The following is an 11,954-nucleotide window of genomic DNA, read 5'->3' on the forward strand; positions in this document are numbered from 1 at the left end:
GCGGATTCTTAACCACTGTGCCACCGAGTAAGTCCGACAAAAACAGTTCTACTGCTAATTTAAAATATAAGTAGTCAAAGTAGATGTAAATGTAAGCAGCACACATTGTAAAACTATAATACTACATTTTCTCAAAATTTGTTTTGCCATGTCATTCTGTCCCAGGGAAAAGGTTTTTATTTTCCTTCAAAATGAGGAGTAACATTTGATTTTGCTGGGGAACTGTTAAAATTACTTTGATGGTTCTAGTCGTGCACAGCATTGAGATTTATGACAAATATGTAATCTGTTTATTTGTCACCCAACTTGGATGACTTCCAAATGTTTCCTCTTAGTAGCTCTTGATTTTGTTTGGATTTTTTTAAATCACCAAATAGTCAAACAACAATGTCTGAATCACGTTTGCTCCAGTTAGGAAACACCAACAAGTTGAAAGACAGCTTTGGTTATTTAAAATCCTACTACATTCACTTGCAACTTTGAAGAACATGCATGCTTTCATGGACTGGATTTTTTAAAGGAGAAGACAAAAAGGAAAACAAACAAACAAACGAGTTTGCGGCCCAAGTCCCTCCTTTGCTATTTACTGCAGTGAGTTTTCCTACTCCGTTTTGCTGGCGAAAGCACGCTCAACAGATCAAATCAAACTGTCCGAAAAAGGCTGTCTGCATCCCTCATGTTTAATAGAGAGGGATTTCGTTCCCTTTCCTTCACACATCAAAGAAAGCACTCGGGGAGGAAGTAAACCATAATTAGGCATGAGCAAAGGAGCAACAGACCCCTTCCTCTCTTTTCCCTATCCCCGCCCCCCAGGCCCTGGCAATAGTCCGGGGCGCGAGCGAGTCGCGGGCCACCGAAGCAGCCGCAGGGAGCGCGCGTCCACGCCTCGCCCACCGCCAAGATCTGGGCGGCGGCGGGGCCGGCCCGGGGGCGCGCGCGCTGGGGAGCGCGCTCATGCAGCGGTTTTCTTCTCCCACAATCCAGAGGCTGCGGCGCGGGAGGGGCGGGGAGTCGGCGGAAGGATATGGGCGCGGAGGGAGCAGCGCGCCCCTTTGACGGCGGGCTGGAGGCGCTGGTTGGGCGGCGGGGAGCGGGGTGTGATGCGGCAATGCGGTTCTGAGGCCGTTACTCTGGCTCCTCCAGAGAGGGCGGAGAAGGAGGCTGTAACGCGGCGGTGATTTTGTGCCAGGGCTTCCCTGAGGCGCACTGAAAAGGCTGGCGGGGCTCGGGAAACTGGGGGCTTAGGGACACACATTCAAGCCCCCACCCCCTGGGAGGGGAAGGGGGCAGGCGGCGAGGCTTGGGGTAGACGGAGGGATGGTGTGCGGTCGGTGGGAAGGGGCGAGCCCTGCCTGTCGTTGGTGAGGGGCTGCGGGCAGGGGAGGCTCCGCGGGTCAAAGCGGCTCCATGCCCACTTTGGTGGGTGGGACGTGTGGAGCGGAACGCGGAGGTAAAGCCTGACGGCCGCTTGCAACCCTTAACGTGGTATCTAACGTGGGATTTCATTTAGCCCACGGGGGGATTAATTCATTGGGGGCAGCCTCGCTGGTCTGGCTCCTCCAGGAGCTGGGCAACCTTGACGGGCTTTTTGTCTTGCTGCTCCAACCCCTTCTCCCTTCCTCCTCCTCCTCCAGATGCCTTTTCTCTGCCCCTCCTCGCCCGGTACAGACATTTCCAGGGCAGGCTGCTGCTCGTGGCTGCTGTCGAAGCCACTTCTCGGGATTTCGGCTCGTTTCCCTCTGGGGTGTTTTTTGAGGAGGGAGAGTTTTTCTCCCCTCCACGATGGGATTTTCTTCCCGTGCCAAAATGGACTTTCATTGATTTCTACTTACTTCTTCAACGTTTAGTGACCAATTCCCTAGGGTTATTTTTGTGGTAGTTCCTTTTTTCAAGTACATTCTCTGTAAAATGGAGAACGAGATTTTTACTCCCCTTCTGGAGCAGTTCATGACCAGCCCCTTGGTCACTTGGGTAAGTGGGGTGTTATTTATTGTATATTTTGCTGCATTATTTATGGCTGCAGAGATGGAGGTGGGCGTTCGTGTCGTGATGATCATCATTCTGTTCTAGGTTAAAACGTTTGGACCTCTGGCTGCAGGAAATGGGACCAACCTGGATGAATATGTGGCTTTGGTGGATGGGGTGTTCTTGAACCAAGTCATGCTCCAAATGTAAGTGTTCTTTTTTTTTTTTCTTTCTAGGCAACTTTTTTTTTTTTAACTTGCATACTGTGAACTTAGAGGCTTTATGTTTTAAGATCCTAATTGAGTTTTTTGGCGAGAAAAATTTAGGTGGTTTAAGAATTGGACCTTGAAAGAAGTGATAATCTTATATTTATCAGCCCATTTATCACAAGCCAGTAATTATACATGTTAAAATTGTGAAACTTTAATTTTTCATTCTGCAAATCATGTATTGTCACTTATTGTCTTCAGTGCTGAAATCCAAACCACATTGTATCCTCTTTGATAATTTTGTAAAATGAAGAGGGGAATTACAGTAGTTTCCTAAGGGGGGAAAAAGGCTTTACTGTGAAGTTATGTGCATTTGGTGCAGAAATGTTTCTTATTAACCTTTGTGTCTAAAAATAAATGGCTCAAAATTTGAAACTGGTGAAGTAATAACAGATTTCAGAGGAAAGAATTTCAAACAACAGTTCTGATTGGTGAGGACTGTTGCTATAGGAAGTACTTTAAATGCATATAATAACTAAAGTCTGATTAGGTGATTTATTGTGTGAATTAGTAGATTAATATTTGGGGAATCATTTTAAGGTATTCTTAGAGCTAGTTTTGAAATGCAGGTGGTTGAAATCTTGGTGACAAGTGGCTAATGATTTAGTAGGCAAATCTTTGTCATTTATGTTCATGATATTGGGTTTAAATTAAGTAGGAAAGTGATTTTGAGGTGGCAATTGAATATCGAAATCATTGGTAGCTGGATCAGTGAAATCAAAGCTCCATTTTTATCATAGTTATTGTAGTATATGTGCATTCTCAGCACATCAGTGTAGTGAATATTACAGTTGTGCTTAAAATAATGCGTGTTTAGCCTTATTTGTCTTGAATACAAACTGATTTACAAGAGTAGTTTGGAACTTTCAATTTCAAGACATTCTTATGTTTTATATGTTTGGGAATTTAGTACATTATTGATAAATAATTGTTACCAGAGAATAAATCTACTGTTAATAGACTAATAACCTAACATGTAAATGATCAATTCTGTATTTTTTTTGGTGTTAGTTTTCTTTTTAGATTTTTCTACTTAAAAGAAGATATAAGTCAAATCCATAAATAACTGTTCCACTGGTAAACTTACCAGTCTGTGTACTCAAAGAGACTCGTAGTTTATATGCTCAAAGAGATTTTTGTGCTATTTTTCATGTATGTGTTGATCCTACAGGGAAGTATTATACTACTACATGTTTTCCAAAAGTGTTTTGTGTAGGCACCCAAAGAAATATATGTTATCTGAATGTGTATGTATATTTTTTTTCTTAAAGAAGGAAAAGGGAATGTAGACATTAATTATTTCCAGGGATAATAAATATATTTTGGGCTGCTCTCCCATGGAACTATCTTTAATCTTTGAAATATCCCACTATTTCCCAAGCAAAATGGTAGAATAATTAAACTGACTTCTATTTTAGGGAACACAAATGACAGGAAGGGTAGCCATTACAGTAGATACTCAGAACTTGTTCCCCTATGTCTCTTTTCTTGTTTGTTTTTAGACAGAAGATTGTGGATTTGTATGCTGAACCCTAAAAAAACAGGTGTGCTCACAAAAATGGGAAAATACATTACTTTAGTTTTCCCCTTTAATGGTTTTCATTTGAATGATTCTTTTTCCAAAAAACACTTAGATTTTTTGAATCCTAAATTGTTAGCCAAGGTGCTAAAAACAGACACTTCAGCTTGTTTCCACTTTGGGTACAGCTTTATACTTAAAATATATATGTGTCTATATTTTGAAAGTAATGGTGTTCCAAAATAGTGGTTGCCAGGTTGTTTTTTTGGGAGGAGTAGCTCCATTCCAAACCTCAAATCTGCTTCTGTTTTCAATTCCACCTCTCAGTTTCTTTAAAAGTTGTTTCAGTGTCCTAATTCTGTTCTGAATGACCTATATAAATTAAAGGAAAAGAAAATTTAAAAAAGGAAGACGTATGTTTTAGCTTTTTAAAAACTATCTTTCTAAAATAAGATCAACACAGATTACCTAATTATTTACCAAATAGGGCAACAAAATACATTGTTTTAAAAGCTATATTTTACTAATTTTGAAATCATTAAGATTTCTATTAAGCACTTTGCTCAAATTAATGTTTGATTTAATATACTCTATTAAATTGTCAGTTGAAATTGTACCCAGTAAGTTAACCTGAAAGTTAGCTTCAGTCTGAGCAATTTCTAGATTACATTTGGTTATAGAATTTGTGAGCGAGAGAACCATTTGTAAATGCAGCATGTGTATTTTTCTTCATGTTTCTTGTGCTTGGAGTTCATTGAGCTTCTTGGATCTGTGGTTTTGTAGTTTTTATCAAATTTGGAAAAATTTTGGCCATTATTTCTTTAAATATATATCCTTTCTTTGCCTCCTTTCCTCCTTTTGGAAGTCCAATTATATGTATCAGGCTGCTCGATGTTCACTGATACCATTCAATTTTTTTTCAGTCTTTTTTTCTCTGTTTCACTTTGGATAATCTTGCTAAATTCATTAATCTTTTTTTCTGTAATGTTTAATCTGCTGTTAATCCCATCCAGTGTATTTTTCATTTCAGGTACTGTAGTTTTATCTCTAAAAATTCATTCTTTTTTATATCTTCCCTGTGTATAGATTTCATGCTTTGTCTTTTCTGTAGCTTCTTGAACATGTAGAATACAATAATAACTGGCTTAAAGTTCATGTTTACTAATACTGTCTGTGCCATTTCTTGATTGGTTTTGATTGATTTTTTTCCTCATTATGGATTGTATTTTCTTGCTTTTTCATACCTGGTAATTTTTGATTAGATGCCAGACATTTGAAAATTTACTTTGTTGTTGGGTGCAGGATATTTTTGTTTCCCATTAAAAATATTCTTGAGCTTTGTTCTGGAATGCAGTTAAGTTACTTGGAAACAGTGATCTTTTCAGATCTTGCTTTTAAGTTGTGTTAGGCAGTACCACTTTGCTTTGTTGCACTGTTGAGGCAGAACCCTTCTGAGTACTCTGGCTGGTGGGAACAGGAACTATTCCTGGACCTGTGTGAGCTCTGGGTGGTGTCCCTGTAATCCTTTTTGGTGGTTCTTTCACTGTCCATGTGTAGTTTCCTCACACGTATATCCTTATAAGTACTCAGCTGAAGACTTGAGGGATAACCTGTATAGATCTCTGGATCTTTCTGAGCAGCTCTCTCTTAGGTACTCTGCTTTGTATATTGACAGTCACCTTGCTGTCTCCATACTACGTTCTGTCTCCTCAACTCAGGGAGACCACTGTGTGTGCTCTGCATAGGTTCCCCATTCCTGTTCTGTGGCCTAGAAACTCTTTCAAGGCAATAAACTGGGGCAATTGTAGGACTTATCTTGTATGTTTACCCCTTATCAGGGATCTACTGTCCTTTGTTGCCTGATGACCACTGTTTTGAAAAATGCTTCATATGTTTTGTCTTTTTTTTTTCCCAGTTGTTTCAGGCAGGAGGGTAAATTTGGTTCCTTTTATTTCATGTTGGCTAGAAGTGGAAATCTGTTTATATACTTTTAATTACATTTTTGCCCTGCCAGTCTTGTGTTCCTGCTTTCAGATATAGATATAGATTTAGAATTTTGTTTAGGATCCTTATGGTAGAATTTTTTTTTCGTCTAAAGAGTTTTTTAAGAGTAAGAATATTGGTTAGTTCAGTGACTCTGGATTTGGTATTTTTGACCTAGAATTTGAAAGTAAAGAGCTGACTTCTTCGTGCCAGTTTATGACTCTGCCTTATAATTTCAGAGTCTGTTCACTGATTTGGGATTCAGTGTATTCAGAGATGAATCCTGGATTTCATTGAGTAGCTCCTGAATCAAAGAATCTCTGTAAGAGCTTGTGACATGGCATCAGTTCTCTTTAACTAATGGGAAGAGGAAGCTATTTAGAGATGGGCCAGCTCTTCTGCATGCTGCAGGGCATTTTCCTACTTCAACCAAACGAAATCTTTTTTCCACAGTGCTAGTTATCAGACATAGGGCTTGGTGACAGTGAAGTGGAAATAATCATTTTCCTGTTTGAGATGTCATGCAGTTTTGCAACCAATGTAGAATATTACTTGCTGTGAATTTTTAAGGAATTTGTGACATTGTAGTTGATTTCATAATCCTAGTCATATTACCTAAGCAGTTGAAAATATGGATATGTTATAGTTTTAAGTACGGAAAAATTGTTAATAGTATCAGAACAATATTTGGAATTACTTTCTATGATTCAACCCCATTAGATAGCTACAGAAATCTCTACTTGAATAATGTAGTAATTGTGATATACTTGTTATGGCATTTCTTCTTTTAGAATCTTGAATTTGAAGGTACTTTAGAAATCATCTATGAAAATCATTCTTATATGACTCATGGTCATCCAACTTCTGCTTAAGTGTTTCCTGAGAAACAGCTTCATAAAGTGTACCCAAAGGAGCCATTTAATAGAGGAAGTTGACTGAGAAATCTTCCTTCATTCTATCAATACTTAAGATTCAAAAATAGATTGTGCCAACTTTATGACTATAATAACCCCAAAGTGACTTATAAAATATATAAGTTGTCTTACCAGGTATGGCATTAACTCTGAATTTTGGTATGGTCTCTCTAATACAATTTTTTTTTTTTGCGGTACTCGGGCCTCTCACCGTCGTGGCCTCTTCTGTTGCGGAGCACAGGCTCCGGACGCGCAGGCTCAGCGGCCATGACTCACGGGCCTAGCCGCTCCGCGGCATGTGGGATCTTGCAGGACCGGGGCACGAACCCATGTTCCCCGCATCGGCAGGCAGACTCTCAACCACTGCGCCACCAGGGAAGCCCTCTCATACAATTTTTGTTTAGTTTTGTTTCGCTTTTTTTTTTTTTTTTTTTGCCACGCCACGCGGCATGTGGGATCTTAGATCCCCAGCCAGGGATCGAATCTGCGCCCTCTGCATTGCAAGCCCAGAGTCTTAATCACTGGACTGCCAGGAAAGTCCCTGTTTTGCTTCTTTAATAACACACTCATGATGTAATTAGAGTTGCTGTCTTACTACCAGGTTTTGTGATTTACCTCACAAACATTTCTCAGATGTGTCCCTGACTTTGGGATTAATGCAGTAGCCACTGACTGATTTTCTTAACCTTTGGCTTGCCCCCCTTCAGGTTGTCTCCTCATCTGTGATCACATGAAATTTTCTAAAACACAGATTTTGTCATGTCACTCCTACCTTTAAGATGGCTCAGTAGCTTTCTTCTGCCCTCAGAGTAAACTCATTACTTGAGTGTCTAGACTCCTTTGAGGTCTGGCTGCTCCCTAATTCTCTATTTTCATCTTTGCATGGTACCAATCCTCAGTGCATAGCCTAATATTGAGCAAACTTAGAGTTCCCAAAGACAAGCTGTGTTCTCATATGTCTCAGTGCCTTTCTAGACACTCTTCCCTTCCTTAGAACCCTCTTTCACCTTCTTACTATTGCTTTCTTTAACTTTGCTGCCGTTCCCTGGCTCATCCTAGGCGTAGTACTCCTCCTTGTGCTTCTGTAGGACCCTATATATACCTTGGTAATAGCAGTTCTTGGTTAGCTAGACTCTACTGACTAACCGGTGAATTTCTTGAAGCCAAGGACTTTATGTTTTATCTCTCTGTTCCAAACACAGTGCTTGACACATGGTAGGTTCTTGATACACTTATCTTGAATGAATGAATAATAGAGAGGCTGTGTGGTAAAGTGGAATGAATTTGGGCTTTGAATTAGATGGAGTTGGTTTCATTCTCACACACACACACACACACACACACACACACACACACACACACACGGTGTGTGACCTTAAACAATTTACTTGTCATCTCTAAATCTCAGTTCCCACCTCTCTAAGATGGGAGATAATGTTTCCTTCCTGGAGTAGACATAATCTCTACTAAGGCAGGGAAAGTATCTGTTTTCTGTTTTGTTGACCACTGTATCCCCAGTGCTGGTTTTTGTCATTATTATTATCCTGTGCTATATCATACCTACCTATTGATATTTATGTTTCCTCAAGCAAGTCATGATCTTTCACAGCTTGGTTTTGTATGATCTCTATTGGTATCATCTCACTTCTCAATTTTCTCATTTATAAACAGGATAAAAAGAGAATCACAGGGTTATTATAAGAATCAAATAGAATGATTTGTGCACAATGCTTAGCATATAGCAAGTGCTCAATAAATGTTAGCTGTTGATATCTTTTATTTCTATTAAAATAATTATTTTCCCCTAGACTGTCCTTTCCCCTTTTTTTGCCTAGCAAATTCTTCCTCATCCTTTAATACCCTGTGAAGTCCCTTGGCAGCGTTAATTGCTCTCTCCCCTGTGATCCCTTATCTACCTTTACTAAATTGTTAAAGTGGTATTATTACTAGAGAGTTAGCATTTGGAGGCTAGAGATTTTATGTTATGGATCACCAGCACTTAGAATAGTGTCTGGCATGTATCACCAGTACCTAGCATAGATTTGGTACGTCATAAGTTTTCAGTAAATGTCAAAAGAATGAATGAAGATGTTTTATAATTCTGTTAATTTTCAAAATTCTGAGGATACTCTCTAGTTTTAGTATTGTAGAATTTAGTTTGTTTTCCATTTTAGTTTGTCTTCTATTTCTCCTTCTTTCTTTTGTTTTCCCTCTGTCCCCTTATTTATTTTAATTACCTTCATTGGATCTTTTCCCCACCTATGTTATGTCTCGCTGAGGTGAGGTGGTAAGAACAATGTCATAGTCCGTGGTTTTGTATGGTCTTAGAATATACAGAGCCTTCAGTTTGGTTTCCTGTAACTTTCTTGATGATGTTCAACATTAGATTTTTGTCCACAGCCTTACAGTTAAAATTCAAATAAAGAATTTGTGGAATTTAGAATTCATAAAGTCACAGTTTTGTATCAGAAGAAGTGGATCCCAACCTCCTGTCCCCATCCCTGGCTCTGTCTGGCACCACAAAGAGGTCCTCTGTGCATGCCTGTGGACATCTTGCATGCATGCCTGAGGTCCAGGCTCTTGTACTCCCTACTCCAAACAGCTGCTCCTTGGCCCAAGGATGTACACATCTGTAGCATAGTCCATCCCAAGGACAGATCTGGGAAAGAGGCCTGCGCAGGTCCTGAAATTGGGTTAGAGGTATTTAAACAAGAAATTCCATAGTTCCAGTAAATGGAGTGTCATCAAGAAGGGGGATTGTATGGGTATGTCCTCTTGTTTCCATGGACTTCTTGCCCAGTAGTGAGGGGCATATCCTGAGGAAGGCCAGAGTGGGGCTCAGGGCAGAGATCTCTTTTGCCAGGACCTATAGATACAGTACTTAGTGAGAAGGATGAAGGGCTGGCTCATTCAAAGATCAGTTCATTCATTTAATACTTTCTGAGTGCTTACTACACAACAAAGTCTATATGACAAACTGTCTGCTAGGTGCTGGGGATGTGATGCCGAGTAAGACATGGTCTTTGCCCACTAGTAAGGGAGACAAGCTTGTAAACAAATTGCAGTGTGACGTATGTGCTATGTAGTGGGATTATGTTCTTGGTACAGTGTTGGCACAAAGAGAGAGGTGTTTATTTACATGGTGGAAAGACTTCTTGGAGGAGAAAACATTTGAATTGGGACATGAAAGTTGAGTAGGAGCAATCGGGTGAATAGCGGTCACAAATAGTGGGAGTAGGAGGAAGGACATTTTAAGTAAAGAAAATAGCATGAAGAGAAGCATGAAAATGTGAATAAAAATGGAGGAATCGGGAACTGTAGGATATTTTATATGGCCAAAGCAGAGATTGTATGCTTTTTGCACATGGGAAATGAATTTGAAGAGGTGGAGAGTGGGAAGCTGTCCTTAAGATACCATGTTGGAAGATTGAGTTTTTCCCTGTGGAGATGTATATTCATTCAGGTCCCCTCCAGGGAAACAGAACCAACAAGATGTGTGTGTGTGTGTAGAGAGAGAGAGGCAGAGTGAGTTAGATTTATTTTAAAGAATTGGCTCATGAGATTGTGGAGGCTTAGTCCAAAATCTAATGGAGTGGGCCTGCGTGAACTCAGGGAAGAAATGCACTGAGTTCAAAGGCAGTTTTCTAGCAGAAGGTCAGTCTTTGTTCCATTAAGACCTTCAAATGGTTGGATAAGGCCCATCCACATTATGGAGGGTAATCCACTTTACTTAAAATTCGTTGATTTAAATGTTAATCTTGTCCAGAAAACACCTTCACAGAACATCCAGAATAACATTTGACCGAATATCTGGGCACTGTGGTCCAGCCAAGTTAACATATAAAATTAACCATCTTAACTAGTGTTTCTTTAATTGGGTCCACAGGTGTTCTTGGGAGTTTTTAGGAATTTTTATTTTTTAAATATTTTTTATTTTTGGCTGTGTTGGGTCTTTGTTGCTGCACACAGGCTTTCTCTAGTTGTGGCAAGCGGGGGCTACTCTTTGTTGTGGTGCGTGGGCTTCTCTTTGCAGTGGCTCCTCTTGTTACAGAGCACGGGCTCTAGGCGCACGGGCTTCAATAGTTGTGGCTGGTGGGCTCTAGAGCACAGCCTCAGTAGTTGTGGTGCACAGGCTTAGTTACTCCACAGCATGTGGGATCTTCCCGGACCAGGGATCGAACCCATGTCCCTTGCATTGACAGGCGGATTCTTAACCACTGCGCCACCAGGGAAGTCCCTCCCACCAGGGAAGTCCCCAGGAATTTTAATGTTTGTGTTTTCATGTCAGTAATTTAAATTCTTCTTCAAGGGGTAATAATAATAAATTTCTTCTGCAGTGATAATTCACAATTGAAAGATTTTTTTTTCATAGACAAAGATTAGTTTCTTAAGCCATTTTTTCAGACAGTGGTCTTTGACTCTTAGGATGTCTATGGACACATCCTCAGAGATTCTTGATAATTCGTTTCTTTAAAAGCTGTCACTCACTACTTTACTCCAGCTTGAAAAACAGTAATATAGGCTACAGAACATTGGAGGAATTGAAACAGATAGCATTTGCATTTTAGAAGGACTGATGTTGGTGCTGATGAGGTCCAGAACAGAGATAGAGACCATACTGATGTAGAAAGGATATGGAAGAGAGAGAATGCTGACATGGGACTTGGTTACAAGTTTGGTATGGAGCACAAGAGAGGGGTGTGTCTAAGATGATTATCAAGTTTTTTACTTGGGTGAAGAATGGATGGTAGTGTCTTTTTAAGTAAGGCATTATGAAAAGTTGAAGGGAGGGGAAATGTAGAAAATAATTTTGAGTTTATTTTGGAATGTCTGGTGAGCAGTGAGAAATATCTTTTGGGCAGGTGGATATACATAGGTCTGGTGCTTAGAGGAGAAAGGTTTAGAATAGAGATAGAGATATGGGAATTAGCTTTTAAGTTTGTAATAGAAACTAATGACATAGGTGTCAAAAAAAAAAAACACAAGAGGGCCAATGACATATCGTAGGAAACTGCAACATTGAAAGGCTGGAGGTTTGAGGAAAGTGGACAGTTTCACAAGGCTGCTGGAAGGAAATCACAAAGGGAGTCAGTTAAAAGATGAGCACAAGGGCTTCCCTGGTGGCGCAGTGGTTGGAGTCCGCCTGCCGATGCAGGGGACGCGGGTTTGTGCCCCGGTCCGGGAGGATCCCACATGCCGCGGAGCGGCTAGGCCCGTGAGCCATGGCCGTTGGGCCTGCGCATCCGGAGCCTGTGCTCCGCAATGGGAGAGGCCACAACAGTGAGAGGCCCACATACCGCAAAA

General features: G+C 40.4%; 1 protein-coding gene across 4 annotated transcripts in view; it reads left to right on the forward strand.

Annotated features, from left to right (window-relative positions):
* The first annotated feature begins 1,484 nt into the window (after positions 1–1,484).
* The window catches only part of CCDC88A (coiled-coil and HOOK domain protein 88A), a 123,548-nt gene continuing 113,078 nt past the window's right edge, over positions 1,485–11,954 (forward strand). For all 4 annotated transcript variants that reach the window (XM_007465664.1, XM_007465666.1, XM_007465665.1 and 1 more), the window contains exons 1-2: positions 1,485–1,971; positions 2,071–2,171. In XM_007465664.1, coding sequence (XP_007465726.1) covers positions 1,909–1,971; positions 2,071–2,171 — 164 coding nt within the window. In that variant the 5' untranslated portion in view covers positions 1,485–1,908. The remainder of the gene's footprint in view (positions 1,972–2,070; positions 2,172–11,954) is intronic.

The sequence above is a fragment of the Lipotes vexillifer genome, unplaced genomic scaffold (genome assembly GCF_000442215.2).
Source record: "Lipotes vexillifer unplaced genomic scaffold, Lipotes_vexillifer_v1.1 scaffold77, whole genome shotgun sequence".
Lineage (NCBI taxonomy): Eukaryota > Metazoa > Chordata > Mammalia > Artiodactyla > Lipotidae > Lipotes > Lipotes vexillifer.